The 25,514-nt window shown below is 48.1% G+C and overlaps 2 protein-coding genes across 2 annotated transcripts in view; both read right to left on the reverse strand.

Annotated features, from left to right (window-relative positions):
* The window catches only part of LOC148143415 (uncharacterized), a 753,683-nt gene that overhangs the window by 56,760 nt on the left and 671,409 nt on the right, over window positions 1–25,514 (reverse strand). The window lies entirely within an intron of this gene.
* LOC122545510 (uncharacterized) lies at window positions 4–3,322 on the reverse strand. The gene is made up of 2 exons (XM_087974172.1): window positions 3,126–3,322; window positions 4–1,920 (listed from the first exon to the last, which is right to left on the reverse strand). Exon 2 carries the CDS (start codon window positions 1,540–1,542, stop codon window positions 505–507), a length of 1,038 nt encoding a protein of 345 aa, XP_087830298.1. The 5' UTR covers window positions 1,543–1,920; window positions 3,126–3,322; the 3' UTR covers window positions 4–504.

Here is a 25,514-nt window from a genome sequence, read left to right on the forward strand (position 1 = left end):
AATAAACCTGTTGGACTATATCTTGGTGCTTTTTAACTTAACTATGATTTTTAACTTTACCCACCCCAGTCCAACACTGGCTCCTCCACGTCGTTTCTAGTGAACACGGCCCACACCCTTTACTACTGCCAGTAAACTTTACAATGCTGATGAAATAGTGCAGTACTCATTACAGACTGAAAAATGTACAATTTCTAATGATAGTAGCTACTCATTCACTGCTCCATTGATACACGACATTGGAAACTTAGTGCAGGAGGCTGAAAGAAATGAGCAGCTTTAAAACAAAAACCATTTGGAGCTCAAAGCTTTCAATGAGAACCTGAGCCTGACGTTAAGTTCAGGTAAACTTTACTGTGACCCAACTTTGTTACAGCTTCAGATTCCCCCCAGCAAAAAGGCATAGAAAAAGTAGGTTTTTTTTTAAAAACAGCTCACGGTCAAAGCGCACACACTCTCCACATCCAACACCGCCACCACCAACCCCTCCAACTCATTGCTCCTTCAATCCTCGTGAACTCGCTGGTGGCTCCGCAGGTTGAAGGAGCGGGTGAAACCCTTCCCACACTGAGAGCAGGTGAAGGGCTTCTCGCCTGTGTGGACCCGCTGGTGGTTCAGCAGGTTGGAGGAATTGCTAAAAGCCTTCCCACACACTGTGCAGGGGAACGGCCTCTCCCCTGTGTGGACCCGCTGATGGGTCAGCAGGTGGGAGGAACTGTTGAAGGCCTTCCCGCACTCGGGACAGCTGAAGGGTTTCTCCTGTGTGTGGACTCGCTGGTGGGTCAGCAGGTTAGAGGAATTGCTGAAGGCTTTCCCGCACTCTAAGCAGCTGAAAGGCCTTTCACCCGTGTGAACCCGTTGGTGGTTCAGCCTGTAGGAACTGCTGAAGGCCTTCCCACACTCGGGGCAGCTGAAGGGCCTTTCCCCGGTGTGGACCCGCCGGTGGGCCAGCAAGGCAGAGGAATAGCTGAAGGCCTTCCCACACTCCGGGCAGGAGAACGGCCTCTCCCCCGTGTGGACCCGCTGGTGCTTCAGCAGGTCAGAGGATTTGCTGAAGGCCTTCCCGCAGTTGGGACAGCTGAAGGGCCTTTCCCCTGTGTGGACCCGCCGGTGGGTCAGCAGGACAGAGGAATCACCGAAGGCCTGTCCGCAGTCAGGGCAAGAGAATGGCCTCTCCCCTGTGTGGACCCGCTGGTGCTTCAGCAGGTCGGAGGAATTGCTGAAGGCCTTCCCACACTCGGAGCAGCTGAAGGTCCTCTCCCCTGCCTGGACCCGCTTGTGGGTTAGCAGGGTGGTGGAATTGCTGAAGGCCTTGCCGTACTCAGGGCAGCTGAATGGCCTCTCCCCTCTGTGGATCTGGTGGTGCTTTAGCAGGTCGGAGGATTTGCTGAAGGCCTTCCTATAGACTGGGCAGGAGAATGGCCTCTCCCCGGTGTGGCTGCGCTGATAAGCCTCTGGGGCAGACGGGGCACGAAAGCCTTTCCCACAGTTACCACACTTCCATGGTTTCTCCACAGTACGGGATTCCTCCGGTTTCTCCATGGCTGAAGCTTCAGCTGTACGCAAACACTTGTACAGCCCCTCCCCACTGTGAATTCCTGTTTTCAGGCCGTATAGCTGTTACACGCTCCACGCTCAGTGCGCTGCAACAGTAGGGTCTCTCATCCAGTCCCACTGATGCTGAAAAAGTACTCAAACAAGAACCAAAAAGCTTGTTTCCTTATCACAGAATCATAGTTGAAAATTGTTGCGGTCCTGATGGATTGGGTGACTGTCAGACATTGATGTCAGAGTCAAAAAGCGCAGCACTGGGAAAGCACAGCAGGTCCGGCAGCATCCGAGGAGCAGAGAGTCAATGTTTCCGGCATAACGCTTACACCTGTTCATTTTGAAACTTCTGTCTTCAGATCTTCAAATACGCTGCAAAAAGAAATTATAAAATTCATCACTGTCAGTGCAGGGTAGAAATTCAGAACAAGCAATTCTACTTTCTGCAGAATATTCTTTTCTTATTCCACAAAATTGAAAACACCATCCCACTCTCTCTCCCCCTCTGTTTTCACTCCACTCTAACTAATTCTTACGGGGCAACCAACAAGGTGACTTTGTCACTGCATAAGTTCAAAATTAATATGAAAGAAGTCTTCGATAAGCTGTTGGCACTTAGAAGTTGACAAGGCACTGGGACTCGATGAAATGTATCCAAGGATCTTGAAGAAAGGGACGACAGAAATTGTGGGAGCATTCGCCATAATTCAACAGTCTTCCATGGAATTGGAGGAAGTGACTGGAAAACTGCAACCATTGCAGCCTTGTTTAAGAAAGGTTGTAAATATATGCTCAGCAATTATAGGGCAGCCAGTTTAAATTTGGTGGAAAAGCAGAAATAGTTATTCGGGTCAAAATTTGTAGTCACACGGAGAAAGGTGGATTAGGAAGAGTCAGCGTGGGATTGCTGAAGGGAACATTGCATTTAACTAACTTGATGGTGTTTTTTGCAGAAGTTACAGGCTTGACGAGGATAACACCTCAGCTCTCCTCTTTGTTATCCATCCTGGCTGTCCTAGGGAGTCTGGTACACCTATAGCCTTTACGTAATGCTGAATTTGAGGGGATTAAAGCACCAAAGTGTGACTTCAAATTACTTGGCTACACGGGTTTTGCTATCATATCTCTCCCATAAAGGCTGACAGAACACGCTGTGTGCAGGAGTCTGCTGGGCACCACCTTCATAAATCAAAACGGAAAGAGGTATTGATTCAGCACCTCAGTAAATCTTGAGACAGTCTTGGCCCCTATGTACATGTTGGGAGGCATGCAAGGAGATGTTTATATTTTGCTTCTGTACTTAGAATTCATAAATTGAAGCCAGTGTACATTTTTAAAATCTTCAAGATTAAAAGTACAGAGGAGATCAATATTATACAACAATCCAACAACCCCGTCCCAAGACAACAGGCGCCTGACCCTCACAAAGCTGGCGGCCGGTTGCCCGGGCAACCCGAGAGCTCCTTCGCCGGTGAAGTAAACACTGGGCCTGTGGGGCTTCTATTGGAGGCCTGAGGCCTCCCCGTAGGAGTTTATAAACTCCCCAGTCTCCCTCCTCCCGCGGTTCCCAATCCTACCCTGTCTCACTGTCTCCTCTCCCCGGGGGCAGGAGCCAGGTCTTGGCGCTCGGGCCTGGCCACCTCCCCGGGATGTTCCTGAAACCTGGTCCTGTTCTGAAGGAGGATCCCCGGACCCGAAACACCTCCTCACATTCCTCCCGACACGAGCTGCCGGACCTGCTCAGCTTTTCCAGCGGCTCCTGTTCTTGCTCCTTCATCCGCCGGCGCCATTCCTCTCCCACACTCAGTAACACTGTCTTTGTCCCATTGCACATGCGCCAACTCAAAGGGGGCGGGGTTACCTCTTGGTGACGTCATCACCCGCCGAAGTGGCGCGGTTGGAGGAGTCCTCCAAGAATTCGGAGACAATGGCGGCGGGGCAATCGTTTTCCCCGCCCCCAGCCATTTGAAAGATGAGTTTCTTTTAAGTTTGAACGTATTTTCTTTCAATTTTCAGCAGTTATTCCAGACCTCTGGAAGGCTGAAGCATTGAGAAACTTTCAGACATAAACAAACGGATATGAATAAAATTCATAAAAATAGGTAAGGTAAATTGCGAAATAAACCCAGCACAAAATATCAAAAAGAATAGCAAGAGCTGGTATTGAAATGCTGAAGGGAACAGAATCGCTGAAGTAAATGTTGGTCCCTTGGAAGGTGAAACCGCTGAGTTAATGGAGGGAACACTGAAATAGCAGAGCTGCTAAATCAAAACTTTCCTCAGCTTTCACATTGGAGGACAGCAATACTATCCCCATTGGAACCGGCGAGTCAGAGGCTATCGAAAGGGTAGAACTTAAACAATCAACGTCGATAGGTACACTATCAGGATTGAGGGCAGACAGGTCCCCTGGGCCTAATGGTCCACATTCTAATGTACTAAAGGCAGTGGATACGTTAGTTACAATATTCCAAAATTCCTTGGACATAAATAAACTCAATGAATCTTTCTTAAGACTGGGATAGGTAGATTCTTGATTGTCAAGGTGATCAAAGGTTACGAAGAGGAAGCGCCAGAAAGGAGTTGACTTCAGCCGTGATTGGGTGACGGAGCAGACTTGCTGGGCTGAATGGCCTCTGATATCTTATGAATCCACTGGAGTGGAAAAATACTAATGTAACACCTGTATTCAAAAAGGGAGAGAAGCAATACGTGAGAAATTGCAGACCAGTTAGTTCAACAGCTGTTGATGGGAAGCTGTTAGAATCAATTATCAAGAAAGCAATATCAGGATGTTTGGAAAGTCAAAACTCTTTAGATAGCTCCTTTCAAACTACTACCGTTAAGAAGGTCAAGAGCAGCAGTTACATGGGAGACCATTACCTGCAAGTTCTGTTCAAAGACACTCACTATTGGAGCAGCACACTCATCTCAACATACAGAGATTACAAAGATAAAGATGGGAGAAACCATTGGAGAGATTTGAAGACTAAAATGAGAATTTTAAAATTTGGTTGTTGCTTGAATGGGTAACAGCACAGGTCAGTGGACACATGAGCCACAGAGGAATGAGAATTGTTGCCATGAAACAAGAGCAAAGTCTGAGATGATTTCAAGTTTACAGAAGGGCAAATGCGTAAAATTATTGATTGCAGCAGTGAAGTAGTCAAGCCTGGAGGTAAGGAAGGGACCAAAGATGATTCCGGCAGCAGCAGCTACTTTGAGAATGGGACAGGCTCGAATGAGATGACAGAGGCGGATACAGGAGGCTTTGTGCTGGCACAGGTCAGAAGCTACTCTCAGAATCCACTCTCAGAATCCAATGCAGCAAGTTATGAACAGCCTGGCTGAATCTGAGAGTTATAAGGGAGAGAGATGGAGGCTGAGGAATGAAGATGGATGCAAAAAATTGGAAACCAGTGGCTTCATTCTTCCCAGTGTTTAATTGGAGTGGATCCATCAATATGAAGAATCTCAGCAACCAGATTGGACCATGAAACTGGTGAGTTTTGAGAAGGTTTGTAGCTCAGGGTGAGGTTCTGGATGTAGGTTTGCTCGCTGAGCTGAAAGGTTCATTTTCCATCACTATACTCGGTAACATCTGTAGTGAGCCTCCAGATGAAGCACCAGTGGTGTAGCCCACTTTCTATTTAGATGTTTGGGTTTCTTTGGGTTGGTGATGTCATTTCCTGTGGTGGCATCATTTCGTATGGCAATGTCATTTCCTGTTCTTTTTCGGGGGGGGGGGGGGTGTAAATGGGATCCAAGTCATTGTATTTGTTGATAGAATTCTGGTTGGAATGCTATGCTTCTAAGAATTCTCATGCGTGTCTCTGTTTGGCTTGTCCTGGGGTGGATGTGTTGTGCCAGTCGAAGTGGTGTCCTTCCTCATGCATCTGTAAGGATACTAGGGATAGTGGGTGATGTCTTCTTGTGGCTAGTTGATGTTCATATATCCTAATAGCTAGTTTTCTGCCTGTTTGTCCAATGTAGGGAACACCACATCCATCCTCGGATAAGGGTCTGTTTCTGTGCTGTCTGACTTTAACTCTTCTTTTACTGGTCGTCACAACCATTTTCTTGCCTTCCCCAATACCCATCCAATTCATTGTTGTTTAAAATATCAGATGAACTCAGCCTTGAATGTATTCAGTGACCCCATACCTGCAGGAAGACATCCCCACTTCTGAACTCAGTTCCTCTTGCTAATATACCACTTGCCTTGCGCGTTGCTTGCTGCAGCTGTCTGACAATTGGCATTGATTGGTGTGGAAGAATATGTTGCTGGAAAAGCACAGCAGGTCAGGCAGCATCCAAGAAGCAGGAGAATCAGCCCAAAACGTCGATTCTCCCGCTCCTCTGATGCTGCCTGAACAGCTGTGCTTTTCCAGCAACACTCTCAACTCTGATCTCCAGCATCTGCAGACCTCAATTTCTCCTGGTGTGAAAAAACGCTGAGACCTCTTTGTCCATCCACACAACATTCCTGATGAAGGGCTTGTGCCTAAAACATCAACTCTCCTGCTCCTCGGATGCTGTCTGACCTGCTGTGCTTCCAGTGCCACATTTTTTGACTCTGATCTCCAGCTTCTGCCATCCCAATATATGATCATTTAAACAATGCTTTGTGCTGTTTTCTTTTTCCACAACACCGGCTATAACTTCACACTGAGGTAATGCATTTGCCATGTGTTTGCCAATTGAGACACAGACCTGGACCAACTTTTCCAGTCTGTCCCCTCCCTGGATTCCCTCCCTTTGCTTTAAGTCACAAATTGAACCCCAGCATGAAAAAAAGAGAATAGAAGAGGAGGAGGGGGTGGGGGGGGGGGGGGGGGGGGGAAGAGAGATCGCTGTGCTCACAGATGTTGGACAGAGGAAGTTCCAGTCTGTGGTGAAACTCAATCTTCATTCATAGAGAGAAGCAGCAGCAGCTTGAGAAGCTAATGGTCCACTTTCAGACAATAGAGAGGCTGTGTTTAACAAGAAGACTAGACTCCTACCGGTCCTCCAGTACTCCTCATTGGTCCATCAAAACAACATAGCGCCGTTTTTGCGGACAGCTACAAGCATGGGCGGTGTTTTTGCTGACACTGAGGAGCATGTGTGGTAGACTCTGTGGAGATGGAGTTACTGACAGTTTCTAACTATCCAAAGGCCAATGGGAGAAAAAAAGATAGAGCCTCAATGACCACCACACACACACACACCTCTCCCACCCTTCCCCCCACCCCACCCCGGTAGCTCGACATATCAACATTTGCACCTCGCTATTTTTGCTAATAATTTTACTACACCTCTCATGATTTTGTATATCTCAATAAGGTCACCCCTCAACCTCCTCTGCTCTAGTGAAAGAAGTCTCAGTCTCCCCTTATAACTCAAATCCTCCAGTCCTGGCAAATCTTTTCCGAACCCTCTCCAATAGTATTCTTCCTATAACAGGACAAACTGTACTCAGTACTCCAATAGTGGCCTCACCATCATCCTGTATAACCTCAACATTATGTCCCAACTCCTATACTCAATGGTGTGAACAATGAAGGCAAGTGTGCTAAATGCCTTCTTAACCACCCAGTCTACCAATGATGCAACTTTCAAACTACTGTGTACCTGAACACCCCCAGATCTCTGTTCTACAATACAACCCAGGGCTCTCCCATTAACTGTACAAGTCCTGCACATCTTTGTTTTAGCAAAATGCAAGCTCTCGCTTTTATCCATACCTCTCAAACACACACCCCAACACTCTCAACTCGAGGCTTATACTCCAACACACCCACACTTTACAAAGCATGGTACGCGCACTCTGATGCACAAGGTGCAAATTCACAATGGGGTGAATTTGCATTTGCAGAATTACATTTGCAGATACATGCAATTTCGCTCAAAAAAGCACACAATCTGCAGACAGTTCGTGCAGGCAGTCAATCCATGTAGTATTTTATAAATTCCTACTTCAGAAATGAAACCAGTCTGATTCAAGATTGGGATACAGACAGACTCAAACCTCACACCTGCCATACATTGTCTGAGCTGAGAAGTCACCTATTTTTATAAAACCTAAGTCATCATGAGATTGTAACTTAAAAGAAATTCTGAGATTTATACATTAAGGAAACCTGCAACCCATTCAAAAAGATGAAAGACCTAACAGCAATCTAGGTTTGTTCAATAGATCCTATCAGTTGCATGACACTGTGATCTTTTGCTATAAAATCTGTGTGCTATGATCCTGCTCCACAGCTACCTGATGAAGGAGCAGCACTCCGAACGCTAGTGCTTCCAAATAAATGAGTTGGACTATAACCTGGTGTTGCGTGATTTTTAACTTTATCCACCCCAGTTCAAGACCGGCTCCTCAAAACAGTTTCTAGCGAACACATCCCACACCTCCTAGTGCTGCCAGTAAACTTTACAATGCTGCTGAAACAATGCAGTATCTGCACTCCTGAAAAATGTACAATTTCTAATGATACAAGCTCCTCATTCACTGCTCCATCTGATACATGACATTGGAAACTTAGTGCAGGAAGCTGAAAGAAATGAGGAGCTTTAAAACAAAAACTACTTGGAGCTCACAGCTTTCAATGCGAGTCTGAGCCCAACGGTAAGTTCAGATAACCTTTATTGTGACCCAACTTTGTTACAGCTTTAGATCCCCCTCGCAAAATGGCATAAAAAAAGTAACTGATTTTTTTAAACAACTCAAGGTCAAAACCCACACACTCCCCCCCACTTTCTTTACTATTGGTTAGCACCTAGTTGTCCCTTTGTAACTGGATCCTTGGTACAGCCTTAACGCATAGAAAGTATTGCTTAACTCAACAATTTCAATCCATACCCTGTATCCAAGTTAGTTTCTCCCTGTGAATGGGTGGGGGGAGCTGTGTAGAGACAACCACACTGCTGTAGGTCTGGAGTCAGTCATGCGGAGGCCAGACCAGGGAAACACTGCAGCTGGGACGACTATGTGAATCCTTTCCCCTAACAATAGTTTTCCTTCCCTAAAAAGGACATGAGTTAGTCAGATGGGAGTTTTCTTTGCCCCGAAAAATGGTTTCATCATTAAATACTGAACTCCAGGTTTCTGACCGAATTCCAATTCCGTCATCTTCCGTGGCAGGATTCGCCGGAACTGGGTTGTTAGTCCAGTTGATAATGTCACTAGGCTGTCATTCCTCCAACCCCCTGCGATGGCAAATGAACTCGCTGGTGCCTCCGCAGGAGGGAAGAGCAGGTGAAGGCCTTCCCGCACTCAAGGCAACTGAAGGGCCGCTCCCCCGTGTGGACCCGCCGGTGGGTCTGGAGATTAGAGGAATCGCTGAAGGCCTTCCCGCACTCAGGACAACTGAAGGGCCGCTCCCCTGTGTGGACCCGCCGGTGGGTCTGGAGATTGGAGGAATCGCTGAAGCCCTTCCCGCACTCAGGGCACCTGAAAGGCCACTCCCCCGTGTGGACCAGCTGATGTCTCAGCAGGGCAGAGGAATCGCTGAAAGCTTTCCAGCACTCGGGGCAGCTGAATGGCCTCTCCCCGGTGTGGAGCAGCTGGTGCTTCCGCAAGGTGCCCACTTGACTGAATCCCTTCCCACACTCGGGACAGCTGAAGGGCCTTTCCCGCGTGTGGACACGCCGGTGGGTCAGAAGGTGGGCGGAATTGCTGAAGGCCTTCCCGCATTCGGGGCAGGGGAATGGCCTCTCTCCTGTGTGGACCCGCTGGTGGGTCAGCAGGATGGAGGCCCGGGTAAAGCCCTTCCCGCACTCTGGGCACCTGAAGGGCCTCTCCCCTGTGTGGCGCCGCTGGTGCCTCAGCATGGAGGCGGCCTGGGTAAAGCCCTTCCTGCACTCAGGGCAGGAGTATGGCCTCTCCCCCGTGTGGACCAGCTGGTGCCTCAGCAGGGTGGAGGCCTGGGTAAAACCCTTCCTACACTCGGTGCAGGAGAATGGCCTCTCCCTGGTGTGACTGCGCTGATGAATCTCCAGGGCAGACGGGACACGGAAGCCTTTTCCACAGTCGCCACACTTCCACGGTTTCTCCACAGGGTGAGATTCCTCAGGATTCTCCATGGCCAAAGCTTCAGCTGCACACAAACACGTGTATAGCCACTCCCTGCCGTGAATTCCTCATTCCAGGCCGTATCACTCTTCCAGGCTCCACACTCAGTGCGGTTCAACAGTAGGATCTCTCATCCAGTCCCACTGATGCTGAAAATGTACTGAAACAGGAACCAAAAAGCTTTGCTCCTTCTCACAGAATCTAAGTTGAAAATTGCTGAGGTCCTAATGGATTGAGTGACTGTCAGATATTGATGTCATAGTGAGGATTGCAGATGCTGTCAGTGAGTCAAGAAGTGTGCTGGAAAAGCACATCAGGTCAGGCAACATCTGAGGAGCAGGAGAGTTGATGTTTTGGGCATAAGCCCTTCATCTGTTGATTTGAAACTTCTATCTTCAAATACTCTGTAAAAAGAGATTACAAATGTCATCACTGTCAGTCCAGAATAGAAACTCAGAACAAGCAATTCTACTTTCTGCAGAATATTCCCCAAAATTGAAAGCACCATCCCACTCTCTCTCTCTGTTCTCACTCCATTCTAGCTAATTCTGAAGGTACTGATTCAGGATCTTACAGGGGCAGAAAAGCAAAAATATCAAGACTGACATCTCTCTGAAGTTTGGATGACTCCACCTGAAAGTTAATATCTTCCATGACATTGGGATGCTGCTGAGAGCGAGCAGGTCTAATTTTGGGAAGCAAACAAAAATATTAATTCAGGGTGAACCTGCCATGCAGCTTCTTGAGGAACAACCAGATACAAAATGGTTAACACTCCCAGGAAGAGGGGAACAAAATGAGACATGAAGGCATTAACACTGACACCAGAGAGAATCTGAACATACAGATGTGGCAAACATTAGTGGAAAGCCAGAGTCATAGAGATATACAGCACAGAAACAGACACTTCAGCCAAAGTCTTCCAGATATCCTAAATTAATCTAGTTGCATTTGCCAGCACTTGGCCCATATGCTTCTTAACCCTTTCTATTCATACACCAATCCAGATGTTTTTACATGCTGTAAATGTACCAACCTCCATCGGGGGGGGGGGGTGAGAGAGGAGGGACGGGGGGGGGGTGTGAGAGGAGGGACGGGGGGGCGGGTGTGAGAGGAGGGACGGGGGGGCGGGTGTGAGAGGAGGGACGGGGGGGGGTGTGAGAGGAGGGACGGGGGGGGGTGTGAGAGGAGGGACGGGGGGGGTGTGAGAGAGAGTGGAGGGACGGAAGGGGGGTGGGGGAGGGACGGAAGGGGGGAAGGGGAGGGACGGAAGGGGGGAAGGGGAGGGACGGGGGGTGGGGAAGAGGAGGGACGGGGGGTGGGGAAGAGGAGGGACGGGGGGTGGGGAAGAGGAGGGACGGGGGGTGGGGAGGAGGAGGGACGGGGGGTGGGGAGGAGGAGGGACGGGGGGGTGGGGAGGAGGAGGGACGGGGGGGTGGGGAGGAGGAGGGACGGGGGGGTGGGGAGGAGGAGGGACGGGGGGTGGGGAGAGGAGGGACGGAGGGTGGGGAGACGGGGGGAGAGGAGAGTGGGGAGACGGGGGGAGAGGAGAGTGGGGAGACGGGGGGAGAGGAGAGTGGGGAGACGGGGGGAGAGGAGAGTGGGGAGACGGGGGGAGAGGAGAGTGGGGAGACGGGGGGAGAGGAGAGTGGGGAGACGGGGGGAGAGGAGAGTGGGGAGACGGGGGGAGAGGAGAGTGGGGAGACGGGGGGAGAGGAGAGTGGGGAGACGGGGGGAGAGGAGAGTGGGGAGACGGGGGGAGAGGAGAGTGGGGAGACGGGGGGAGAGGAGAGTGGGAAGACGGGGGGAGAGGAGAGTGGGGAGACGGGAGGGGAGAGGAGAGTGGGGAGACGGGAGGGGAGAGGAGAGTGGGGAGACGAGGGACGGGGGGGGAGAGGAGGGACGGGGGGGGAGAGGAGGGACGGGGGGGGAGAGGAGGGACGGGGGGGGAGAGGAGGGACGGGGGGGGAGAGGAGGGACGGGGGGGGAGAGGAGGGACGGGGGGGGAGAGGAGGGACGGGGGGGGGAGAGGAGGGACGGGGGGGGAGAGGAGGGACGGGGGGGGAGAGGAGGGACGGGGGGGGAGAGGAGGGACGGGGGGGGAGAGGAGGGACGGGGGGGGAGAGGAGGGACGGGGGGGGGAGAGGAGGGACGGGGGGGGAGAGGAGGGACGGGGGGGGAGAGGAGGGACGGGGGGGAGAGGAGGGACGGGGGGGGAGAGGAGGGACGGGGGGGAGAGGAGGGACGGGGGGGGAGAGGAGGGACGGGGGGGGGAGAGGAGGGACGGGGGGGGGGGAGGGACGTGCGGAGGGCAGACGTAGAGGGGATATGTTTAGGGTGAGAGGGGAAAGATATAAAAGAGACCGAAGGGGCAACCTTTTCACAAAGAGGGTGGTACATGTACGGAATGAGCTGCAAGAGGAAGAGGTGGAGGCTTGTACAATTGCAACATTTGAAAGGGATCTGGATGGAATATATGAATAGCAAGAGTTTGGAGGGATATGGGCTGGGTGTGAGAAGGTGGGACTAGATAGGTTGGGATATCTAGTCGGCATGGACAAGTTGGATTGCAGGGTCTGTTTCTGTGCTGTACATCTCTACGACTCTATTTCAGCTCAGACAATGCATGAAAGGTGTGAGATCAGAGCCTGTCTGTATCCTAACCTTGAGTCAGGCTGGTTCTATTTTCAAAAGTTGAATTTACATAATACTACATGTATTGACTGCCTGGAGATTGTTCATTTTAGGAGCAAAATAGAATGTATCGGCAAATATAATGCTGCAAATATAAATTCACTGCCATGGACTTGTGTGTACACACACACGCATGAGAGAAATAAAAAATCTATTTCTGTGCTGCATATCACACAGACATTGAGATAACAGATGCTTTATTTTTGTGGTTGTAAATGTTGTTGTAAATTATAGCTGGGTACTAATAGTTAGATGGAAGGGACAGAATTCCTCAAAATAGGGCACTATAAGAATCCTGAGAGAACCCTATTCTGGTTTACTTACTAGTGAAGAAACATTAAGCACGAGTATCTATTTATTTCTAATTTTGATTCGTTTTTCTTGTTTGATTCCCTGCTATGACAACACTGTATCTGGATGGTTGACAGGCTGAGAGATGGTGGGTTGGGTCTCAATTGACTCAATGTTTTATTGTTCCAAATGGTGTAAAAATGGGGGTCAAAGCTTCAGCAGAAATCCAGCAGAGCTGACAGACCAACATCTTACTCTAAGCGAACAGGGAGATCAACAGAGGACAGAGAAATCAGGACCTGAAATCTGAGCTGACACCAGACTACCCTGTGATCAATGCTTTGATTAGCAGTGCCAACCCTCTACCTTTACCTAGCTTCCCATTTGACTACCCCCTCAATATTCAGGATCCAATCCTTGTCATCCTGAAGCTGGGTTAGCCATGGGAAATGCAGGGTTATAGTTCCATAGTAATAAAAGCAGGAGTAGGCCATTTGTCCTGTCAGGCCTACTCTGCCATTCATTAAGATCATCACACCATCGCAGCTCCTCCTCCCTGCATTGTCAAAGCTACCCTTAATTCACCAACCATGCAAAAACCCATCCAACTGTGTCTTCAATATACTGAAGTGGCCTCTACTGCTTCATTGGGTAGAGAATTCCATAGATTCACTACTCTCCAGGAAAAACAGTTCCTCCTAATCTTTGTTTGAAAGCTACTCCCCCTAATCTTGAGGTCTAGTCTCACCCAACAGCAGAAATGACTGGATAGGGAAGGGCTGCATCTCCAAAGTGCAATGAATTCCCACTTTCCCCCAAAATCCCAGATGTACTCACTCAGTTGTTTGCTCATAAATGAAAGATTTCACTGTTACAACTTCTGCTCCTAGTCAGGGCAAAACATCTTTGACAGCTGCTCTGAAAGTCCAGTCTTCACAACCACACTTGTGAACCATTCTCCTCTCACCTCAAATATGCACAGTCTACTTTTGGACTGCACCATCCTGGGGAAAAGATCTTGGGTATTCACCCTATCCATGCCTGTTACAAACGTCAATAAGGTCACCCCTCAGTCTCTGATGCTCCAGGGAACATATCCCTGGCCTATTCTCCCTCCCCCAGTAGTTTAAATCCTCCAAGTCTGGCAACAACCTTGTAAATCTTTTCCAACCTCTTTCAAAGTTTCACAACATCTTTCCTATATCAAGGAGACTAGAATTGAATGCAGTGTTCCAAAAGTGGCCCAACCAATTTCGTGGACAGCGGCCACATGACCTCCCAACTCGCATACTCAATGCTCTGACCAAGAAAGGAAAGCATACTGAATGCCTTCTTTACTATCCTAGCTACCTGTGACTCCACTTTCAAGGAATTATGAACCTGCACTCCAAGGTCTTTGTTCAGCAACACTCCCCTTAACTGTGCCAGTTCTGCCTGGATTGCTTGACCAAAATGCAACTCCTCACATTTGTCTAAATTAAACTCCATCTCCCACTCCTCGGCCCAATGACCCATCTGCTAAATTCCCATTTATAGCAAACTCTCTTATTCCCTCGAAGCTGAAAATCTCCATCCCACACACACTCCCTCCATTCTCACTTTGCTGAACCTAATTCCTGCTGCATCTCACCCTGACGGGTCTGGTTCATGCTGATACACAGTCCCACACTCTAATTGAAACATACAGAACACTGAATGGCATGGACAGACTGGATGTTGGGAAGATGTTTCCATTGGTAGGAGAGACAAGAACCTGAAGGCACAGCCTTAGAGTAAAGGGAAGGCCTTTTGGAACAGAGATAAGGAGAAACTTCTTCAACCAGAGAGTGGTGAATCTTTGGAATTCATTGCAAGAAGGCTGCAAAGGACAGGTCATTGAGAATATTTAAGACGGAGGTAGACCGGTTCTTGAGTATCAAGGGGATCAAGGGTTACGGGGAGAAAGCAGGAGAATGGGGCTGAGAAACTTATCAGCTGCGATTGTGTGCTATCAGCAGACCTGATGGGCTGAATGGCCTAATCTCAGCTCCTATGTCTTATGGTCTCTTGCTGTCCTGGACACAGAGGGTGAGAATTGGGAGCAGGACTAGGACATTTGGTCTTTCGTGCCTGGACCAGTATTGCACAGATCATAACTGGATATGAATATACCTACATTTTGATGGACAGGCTGGGACATTTTTCATTGAAGCATAGGAGGTTGAGAGGTGACCTTACTGAGGTTGATTAAATCATGACAGATATAGCTAACATGAATGGCAGGTGTCCTTTCCCTTGTGTGGGGGTTTCAAGATTAGGGAGCAAATTTTGAAGGAGAGAGGAGAAAGATTTGAAAGACATGAGGGACATTATTTTTCATTTTACACAGAGTGGTTCGCGTGTGGAATGAATGTCCAGAGGAAGTGGTGCAGTTATAGCATTTAAAGGACATTTGGATAAGTATCTGAATAGGAAAGATTCAGAGGATATGGACCAAATACTGGCAAGTGGGACTAGTTTAGTTTGAGAACATAGTCAGCATGGACTAGTTGGACTGAAGGGGCTGTTTCTGTGCTGTCTGACACTGTAACTGTTCTATGCTGGTCTTGAAACCATTTTCTTAATATCCCCCATAAACATCCATTTCATTGTTGTTCAAAATATTACATGAACTCAGCAGTGAATCCGTTCAATGACCCCCCCTAACTGCAGGAAGACATCCCCACTTCTGAACTCAATTCCTCTTGCTAATATACCACTTGCCTTGCTGATAGCTTGCTGCACCTGTCCGACAACTGGCAGTGACTGGTGCAGAAGGACACTGAGGTCCCATTGTACATCTACACATCATTGTTGATGAAGGGCTTGTGCCCAAAACATCAACTCTCATGCTGCCTGACTAGCTGTACTTTTAGGAGAAAGTGAGGACTGCAGATGCTGGAGATCAGAGCTGAAAATATGTTGGTGGAAAAGTGCAGCAAGTCAGGCAGCATCCAAGGAGCATGAGAATCGACGTTTCGGACATGAGCCCTTCTTCAGGAATGAGGAAAGTGTGGCAAGCAGGCTAAGATAAAAGGTGGGGAGGAGGGACTTGGGGGAGGGGTGTTGGAAATGCGATAGGTAGAAGGATGTCAAGGTGAGGGTGATAGGCCGGAGTGGGGGTGGAGTCGGAGAGGTCAGGAAGAAGATTGCAGGTTAGAAAGGTGGTGCTGAGTTTGAGGTTTGGGACTGAGACAAGGTGGGGGGAGGTGAAATGAGGAAACTGGAGAAATCTGAGGTCATCCCTTGCGGTTGGAGGGTTCCTAGGCGGAAGATGAGGCGCTCTTCCTCCAGCCGTCATGTTGCCATGGTCTGGCGATGGAGGAGTCCAAGGACCTGCATGTCCTTGGTGAAGTGGGAGGGGGAGTTGAAGTGTTGAGCCACGGGGTGGTTGGGTTGGTTGGTCCGGGTGTCCTAGAGGTGATCTCTGAAACGTTCTGCAAGTAGGCGGCCTGTCTCCCCAATGTTAAGGAGGCCACATCGGGTGCAGCGGATGCAGTAAATGATGTGTGTGGAGGTGCCGGTGAATTTGTGGTGGATATGGAAGGATCCCTTGGGGCCTTGGAGGGAAGTAAGGGGGGGGGGGGGAAGGTGTGGGCTGAAAATGTGTTGCTGGAAAAGCACAGCAGGTCAGGCAGCATCCAAGGAGCAGGAGAATCGACGTTTTGGGCATGAGCTCTTCTTCAGGAATCTGAAGGTGTGGGTGCAAGTTTTGCATTTCTTGCGGTTGCAGGGGAAGGTGCCGGGAGTGGAGGTTGGGTTGGTGGGGGCTGTGGACCTGACGAGGGAGTCACGGAGGGAGTGGTCTTTTCGGAACGCTGATAGGGGAGGGGAGGGAAACATATTCCTGGTGATGGGGTCCGTTTGGAGGTGGCAGAAATGACGACGGATGATACGATGTATATGGAGGTTGGTGGGGTGGTAGGTGAGGACCAGTGGGGTTCTGGGCTGGTAGCGATTGGAGGGACGGGGCTCAAGGGTGGAGGAGCGGGAAGTGGAGGAGATGCGGTGGAGAGCATCGTCGATCATGTCTGGGGGGAAATTGCTGTCTTTGAAGAAGGAGGCCATCTGAGTTGTTCGGTATTGGAACTGGTTCTCCTGGGAGCAGATGCGGCGGAGACGAAGAAATTAGGAATATGGGTGCGACTCTGATCCTCAGCATCTGCAATCCTCACTTTCTCCACATCCCAATGTATCACATTTAAAAACGCACCTCCTTTCTGCTTTTGTTTTGCCACAGCAAAGGCTATAGCTTCACATTGAGGTACTGCATTTGCCATGTGTTTGCCAACTGAGACACAGACCTGGTCCAACATTTCCTGAGTCTGTCTCCACCCCAGAGAATCACTCCCTTTCCTTTCAGCTGCTGCAAATCAACACTATATGAACAGGGATATCGGCTGGGTGCTGGCAAACGGGACTAGATTAGGTTGCAATATCTGGCCGACATGAACGAGTTGGACCGAAGGGTCTGTTTCCGTACTATCCATCTCTATGACTATAATTGAACACCAAAATGAAAACTAAATGGAATAGGGGGTGAGAAAAGAAAGTGCTGTACTCACAGATGTTGGACAGAAGAAGCAAGTTACAGTCTGGGCTGAAGCTCAATCTTCACAGCAGCTACAGAAGCTTATGGTCCTCCTTCTGCATTCAGACAATAGGGGTGCTCTAACTGGCAGGAGGACCAATCTCCATCCGGTCCTCCAGGCTTTACCATTGGTCCATCAAAAGGAAGTCGCGTGCCGTTCTTCGGACTTCAAGGAGCATGCGTACTACTTTGCTGACACCGGTGAGCATGCGCCTTCCTCGCTGACACCTCGGAGCATGCGCAGTGTGCGCTTTGGTGACTACTGTTACTGAGAGGTGTGAAGGATCTAAAGGCCAAAAGGAGAAAAAACGGCTGGAGCCACAATTTTATTTTTCCCTGTAGCTCGACGTTGTATTCTTTTTGCATTTTGTCTGGCTGCTCAACTTTTGTAAGTCTTTTCACCAGGGCAGATTAGTTGTAAACTGGAGGGCATCGTTTTAAGGTGAGGGGAGAAAGATTTAAAATGGTCCGAAGAAGCAACTTTTTCGCACAGAGGGTGGTGTGTGTACGGAATGAACTGCCAGACGAAGTGGTGGAGGCTGGTGCATTTACAATGTTTAATAGGAATCTGGATGGGTATATGAATAGGAAGGGTTTAGAGGGATATGGTTAGGTTCGGATATGATTAGATTAGATTAGATTCCCTACAGTGTGGAAACTGGCCCTTCAGCCCAACCAGTCCACACCAACCCTCCGAAGAGTAACCCACCCAGACCCATTTCTCTCTGACTAATGCACCTAACACTATGGGCAATTTAACATGGACTATTTACCTGGCCTGCACATTTTTGTACTGTGGGAGGAAACCGGAGCACTCTGAGGAAACCCACGCAGACACGGACAACATGCAAATTCCACACTGGCAGTCACCAGAGCCTGGAATCGAACCTGGAACTTTGGTGCTATGAAGCAGCAGTGCTAACTACTGAGCCACCGTGCCGTCATTCAAGTAAATTTCTGCCCGGGGGGAGGAGGGACAGTCAAGAGTCAACCATACTGCTACATGTAGGCCAGACTGGGTAAAGAATGCAGCTAGGACAACTGAGTGAATCCTTTCCCACAACGGCAATTTCCTTCCCTAAAAAGGATATGAGTGAATCAGATGTCTTTCCCTCCCTACCAATTCTGAATTCAAGACTTCTGACCGAATTCCAATTCCGCCATCTGCCGTGGCAGGATTCGAACCCATGAGTCCCCAGAACTGGGTTGATCGTCCAGTTGATAATGGCATTCAGCTGTCACTCCTTCAATTGCCCTGCGATGGCACATGAACTCACTGGTGCCTCTGCAGGTGGGAGGAACTGGTGAAGCCCTTCTTGCACTGACAGCAGGTGAATGGCCTCTCCCTGGTGTGGATTCGCTGGCGTGTCCACAGGGTTGCACATCTGACTGAATCCATTCCCACACTCCAGGCAGGTGAATGGTCTCTCCCCAGTGTGGACCTGCTGGTGCATTAGTAAGGTGGAAGAATCGACAAATCCTTCCTGCACACACAGCAGGTGAACAGTCTCTGGTGGTGTGGTTTTGATCCCCCAAGCTGAGTAAATCATTAAAGTGCCTTTCACAGTCAGTGCCCTGAATCTTCCTCACTTGCGTATCTGTGTCTCAATGTTCTTCCTGCTACACCAGTATCCAAAATCTCTCACGCAGACAAAAACAAACATTTCTTCTCGATTGGTATGGGTGCTGATATTCTAGTCCCAATGAATCAAGTGGCTATGTCAAAAGTCGATGTTTCAGATTTCTTTCCGTATGTCTTCCTGCAAAAAAAAACAAATTGCAAAATAAGTGATCATGGTCAGTACAGTTAAAGAAACATAACATTGGTGGCAATTCTTGTAGATTGCCAGATGCCTGATGATCACATATTATCCAGGACACAAACCTGAAAACCCTCATGCAGCCAGATAGCCCTAAGTGTATATGGAGAACTTCCTAAAGGAGCCAATAGGAGCTACGGTGACAGGTACTGATATTCCATGCTCCAAACAGCTCGTCTGTCATTGGCCAGCTGCCTGGAATCACACAAGACTATTGTTCAGGAATGTAATATTAAACAAATTTAGCTTAAATCTTTCATCTTTTCAAAAGATGAATTAGTTTTGGTTCCTTCATATGTAAATCCCAGAACTTTTTAAAAAGTTACATTCTCAAGATAGCTTTAACAATAGATGCCATCTCAGCTCAGATAATGCATTGAAAGTATGAGGTTAAAGTCTGTGACCCAATATTTCTATCCTACCCATGCCCTTCATGATTTTATAATCCCTATAAGGTCACCCCTCAGCCTCCAATGCTCCAGGGAAAACAGCTCCAGACTTTTCAGCCTCTCAATATAGCTCAAATCCTCCAACCTTGGTTACATCCTTGTAAATCTTTTCTGAATCCTTTCAAGTTTTACAACATTCTTCCAATAAGAAGGAGACCAGAATTGCATGCAATATTCAAAAAGTGGCCTAACCAACATCCTGTACAGCCGCAACACGACCTCCCAACTCCTATACTGAATGCTCTGACCAAAAATGGAAGGCATACCAAACATGTTCTTCACTATCTTATCTACCTGTTTCAAAGGGAGACTCCCTTCCTCTGGGCAACATCTGGGAACAAAGCAATGTCTCCCTCTTTCCATTCCTTATCCTGGGGGGAGGGGGGGGGGGTTTGGATTCGCCCACACTGAGGAAACAGCATCAGTATTCACCCTATCCATACCACTCATGATTTTGTAACCTCTATAAAGGTCACCCCTCAACCTTTGATGCTTCAGAGAAAACCAGTCCCAGCCTATTCATCCTCTCTCTTTACCGCAAACCCTTCAACCCTGGCAACAGCCTTGTAAACTTTTTCTGAATCGTTTAAGTGTTAAATCCTTCCCAAAGCAGAGAGACTGGAGCTGAACATAGTATTCCAGAAATGGCCTCATCAATTTGGGATATCTGGTCGGTAAGGACGTGTTGGACTGAAAGGTCTGTTTCTGTGCAGTGGAGTTTTATGGCTCTATGGTAGGGACATAACCCATGTCTACATTCCCCCCTCCATCCTGCCACTTGTTGTGTGGTTCAAACCGTGGATCTCAGTTGGTCACCAGACTCTGACAATGTCCAAATACCTTGAGGCATTTCTCACATAAGCTACCAGGATTGTAGCCGCAGTAAGAAAATTTATTTTTCCTAATTTTAATTATCCAACCTTCAGCACTGGAAGAGCTCTCTCTTTTACCCATGTAATCATCCTGACAGCCTCACTGGGAAGGGAGAAAGTGGAGCCAATCTTTACACGGGCAGATTTCGTCACAGACTCAGAGGCAAGGACTGCAGATACTAGAAAGTCAGTGTCAAAAAGTATGGCGCTGGAATTTGATGAAGGGCTTATGCTCGAAACATCAACTCTCCTGCCCCTCGGATGCTGCCTAACCTGCTGTACTTCTTATAGTGCCACACTTTCCAACTCAGATTTCTTCAAAGAGTCAAACATTTCAGGTATATACCTCCTGATGTCACTGCATGTTCCAAATCATTAAGAGACTCTTAATAGATGCTCAACTGACCAGTGAATGTGTGCTATCTTGAATACTAATACAAGTCACACCTACACAAAGAATTAAAAAACTCTCTACTCGGTGTGGCTGAAGAGGTGTCTCAGTCGATGGGACAACCGACTGAAGGCCTTCCCACACACTGAGCAAGTAAATGGCCTTTCTCCGGTGTGAACACACTGGTGTATCTGCAGGGCAGAGGAATCTGTGCTCCCTGCAGGTGGAGCAGGAGAACGGCTTCTCGCTGGTGTGAATGTGCTGGTGAGTTAGCAGGGAAGTCGAATGGGTGAAGTCCTTCCCATAAACTGAGCAAATGAATGACTTCTCCCCGGTGTGAACCCACTGGTGAGTCACCAGGGTGGATAGGTGAACGAATGCCTTCCCACGCACTGAGCAGGTGAATAGCCTCTCCCCGGTGTGACCACGATGATGGGAATCAAGCAGACACAGGAATTTGAATTCTTTCCTGCAATCCTCGCATTTCCACGGTTTCTCCATCACGTGGAAGTCCTGATCTCTCTCCAGGTTTGACAATCAGTTGAAAGACCACTCACACGGAATGTGTTCTGTCTCTTGCCACTGCAAATGGGATGTTGCTATTTCAGGCTGTGTATCCGCTTAGAGCTCTTCCCACAGTCAGTTCACTGGGACACTCTCACTCAGGTCTGTGTGCCTCAGTCTCACTGATGATTGAAACCTTTCGAAGCAGACAGGGCAGCAGAGAAATAATAAATCCTGAGAGATTCAAAGGCTGATTATGATTGTCTTGTTTTGATATTTCTGGCTGCAATTCCTTCCCTTTCTCATACCCTGTAAAAGGAGATTACAGGAAGCATCACCATCTGCACAGGACAGAAATTCAAAACAGACAATTCTGGTTCCTGTGGAACCCTTGGTCTGAATATCATGCATAGGTTGAAGCATTTTATCCATATCTGCCCTGTCAAGATCCCACAGGATGTTTACAAAACCTTCGACCAAAATAATCCATTCAGCCCATTGAATCTGCTCCACCATTCATTACCATAATGTCTAATATTATAATCCACAAATCGACATTAATGCCTTATTATTGATTAAAATTCTGCCCACCATCTGCCTTGACTATACTTAGTGATAGAGCTTCAATAGCCCTGTCAGTCATTACCCTCAGAGAAGATATCCACCTTATCTCCATCATAAATATGCAAACACTTAAGATTAGAGACTATTCCTTCTGGTCTGAAACTCTCCCACAAATGAACACTACCTTTTTGGCAACTAACCTTTCAGGCCCACTAAGATTCTGATATTTATTCATTAAAATCTCCTCTAATTTTTCCAAACTCAAATGAATGTGTAACTAAGCTACTCAACCTTGCATCATTAGCAAACACGTCAATTCCCGGGATTAATTTTGTGAACGTTCTCTCACCAGCATCCAATGTTTCTGTCATCTCCTCTACTTTGAGGGACCAGAAGTACAAAACACGCAAGTTATGGCATAATAAAAGAACGATAAATAATAGACATTTTTCTAGCAGCAATTCAAAGTTATGCAAAAATTTCAGATAGAAAAAGAGTCCAATCATATAGTGTTAAGGAGTCTGATGGCTTGGGGGAAGAAACTGTTGCACAGTCTGGTCGTGAGAGACTGAATTGGGAGGTGGGTGGGGGCTTGGAGTTCCTCGCTGCCACATCATTTTGTGCCTCAAACTATGCATAAAATGTTGTTCGACTCATCCAGCAGTGGGGAGGCACCACCAGCACAACCAGGCAATGCTGTTCGGTGGTTAGTGATGGCTTGGATGCCCTTCCACACGCTCAGTTTATCACTGCTGTCCTGAAAGTGGCTGTGTATTTTCTGTGTATGCACATTTTGACTCTTTGATGCCCGGGTCAGGTTGGCCCTCACTGTTGTTAGGCCCGCCTTATCATCTGCTATGAAGGTAGAATCACAGGTCCTCAGCATTGCACACACCTTTACAGTCATTCATAGCTTCTGGTTGGGGCAAGTAGTGATGGTCTTGGACACAATGACACCGTCAATACACTTGCTAATGTAGGAAATCACCGACATCATGTACTCCTCTAAATTGATGGAATCGCTATCATTTGTCGTCTCCCTGAACACCCACCAGTCAGTGCGCTCAAAACTGTCTTGAAGAGCAGAAATGGCTCCACCTGGCCAGGTTTTCACCTGCTTCAGAACCGGTCTGACACGCCTGTATACTGGGATTAGCATAACAGAGATGTGGTCTGAGGAGCTGAGGTAGGGCAGGGATATCAGTTTAACCCCAGAACGAGAAAAGAAATTGAAAAGGATGGGAAGGGTGTAGAAAGAAAGTGCCGTAATCACGGATGCTGGACAGAGTAAGGAAGTTGCAGTCTGGGGTGAAGCTCTATCTTCATTCAGACAAGTAGTAGCAGCTTCCCGAGCTCATTTAGACAATAGGTGAGCTCTGATTGGCAGGAGGACCAGACTCCTTTCGGGTCCTCCAGGGTTTGCAAATGGTCAGTCGCCAAGTATGGTTCATTCTTTGTGCGACGTTCGGGCCGTTGGCCAAAAGGACTTGGAACACAGCGACATCACCGGTCGGCGCTGCGATTTCTATTGGCTCCTTCACGACGCCCCGCCCTCCATCGTGAACGTCACAACGCGGGACGAGGCCAGTTTCAGAGGGAAACTCCCTCCCTCCGGGTAACATCTGGGAGCAAATCAATGTCTCCCCTTTCCATTCCTCATCCTGGGTTGGAGATGGGGAGTGAGAGGGGGAGGGGTAAAACCATTCAGTTATAGCAGCTGGAAAAAGAGGAAGTGAATCAAATGGAAAGGGTTTCAGATTCTCTCTGTCTCTCAAGGCTTTCAGGTCCGCAAGGCATTTATCAGGACTGGAACTTGAGAAGGGACAGAGATCTATCTAGTGTTATTTAATGGTTATATATTCAATATGCTAGTCTCCGAGATTCAAATACAATTATATGTTGTATTTTTGTCCTTTAGCTATGTCATATACTTCCAATAGAATTATTGAATGGAACAGTAAGTGACCATTGGACAGAGACCTCCCAATTCATATACTCAATGCTCTGACCAATATAGGGCTACTTTCTCTGGAGTGTCAGAGGGTGAGGGGTGACATTATACAGGTTTATAAAATCATGAGGAGCATGGATGGGGGAAATAGACAAGGTTTTTTTTCCTGGAGTGGGGGAGTCCAGAACTAGCAGGCATAAGGTTACGGTGAGAAAAGGGACCTAAGGGACAACTTTTTCACGCAGAGGGTGGCATGTGTATGGAATGCGCTATTAAAGGAAGTGGTGGAGGCTGCTACAGTGACAACATTCAAAAAGGCATCTGGGTGGGTATATGAATAGGAAGGGTTTGAGGGATATGGGCCAAGTGCTGGCAAATGGGACTAGTTTAGGTTTGGATGTCTAGTCAGCATGGACAATTTGGAATGAATGGTCTGTTTCCATATGTACATCTCCATGATTCTAAGACTCTATGACTCTCCCTAGAGCTCAAACCCTCCAAGCCTGGCAACATCCTTGTACATCTTTTCTGAGCCCTTTCAACTTTAACATCCTCTGATAGCAAGAAGGCCAGAATTGAACACAATATTTCAGAAGTGGCCTCACCAATTTGGGATAACTGGTCAGCATGGATGAGTTGGACGGAAAGGTTTGTTTCCATGCGGTCAGGTTCTATGACTCTATGGTAGGGATATAACCCATGTCTGCATACCCTTCTCCATCCTGCCATTTTTGGTGTGGCTCAGACTCTGGGAACATCAGTGGGTCACACAGACCATGACAATTTCAAAAATACCTCCAAAAGCCACCAGAATTGTAAGACATTATCAGAAACTCTCATTTTTCCAATTTGTCCAACCTTCAGTACTGGACAAGCATTCTCTGTTTCCCATGTCATCGTCCTGACAGCCTCCTGGGGAAGGGACAAACTGAAGCCAATCTTTCCATGGGATAGGCTTTTTCACAGAATAAAACATGACAGGTATACATCTCTCGACTCCACTGCATGTTCCAAATCAGTAAGTGTGTCTTAATAGGTGCTCAACTGACCAGTGAATGTAAGCGCTCTTGAGTACTAATAGTCGAGAGTGCGTTGCTGGAAAAGGACATCAGGTCAGGCAGCATCCCAGGAGCAGGAGAATCGATGTTTTGGGCATAAGCCCTTCATCAGGATCGATGTCCAGGCAGAAGCCCTTCATCAAAATCAGCTATTCCTCCGAACTGCCTATGGAACCATCTGATCTCACATGGACTCTGGACCACATTCAGCCCAACACAGTTTGAACCTGGACAGGATACCCAGTACACACTACAAATTCGAAACCTTCAGCAACAATTCTCTTTCTGGATCCTCTGCTCCATGCTATCAGCCATGCACCGCCACCTACTCTACCTGCAGTCAGTCCTGCCTCAGCAATACTACCCTTTCTCTTGAATACTAATACAAGTCACACCCACAAAGAATCCAAACGTGCTCTACTTGACTGGATTGGTGTCTGAGCAGATGGGATGACTGACTAAATCCCTTTCCGCACACGGAGCAGGTGAAAGGACTTTCCCCAGTTTGAAACCGGTGGTGTCTCTGCAGCTGGAATAATCTGTGAATCCCTTACCATACACAGACCAGGAGAACGGTCTAACCTCAGTGTGGATGCGCCTGTGCGCCAGCAGGATGGCTAAACCCTTTCCCGCAGACGAAGCAGGTGAACAGCCTCTCCCTGGTGTGAATGTGCCGGTTTGTCTGCAGGTCAGAGGAGTTAATGGAT

The sequence above is a fragment of the Chiloscyllium plagiosum genome, unplaced genomic scaffold, assembly GCF_037043375.1.
Source record: "Chiloscyllium plagiosum isolate Xiang-an unplaced genomic scaffold, Cpla_swu_hap1 HiC_scaffold_27, whole genome shotgun sequence".
Taxonomy (NCBI): Eukaryota; Metazoa; Chordata; class Chondrichthyes; order Orectolobiformes; family Hemiscylliidae; genus Chiloscyllium; species Chiloscyllium plagiosum.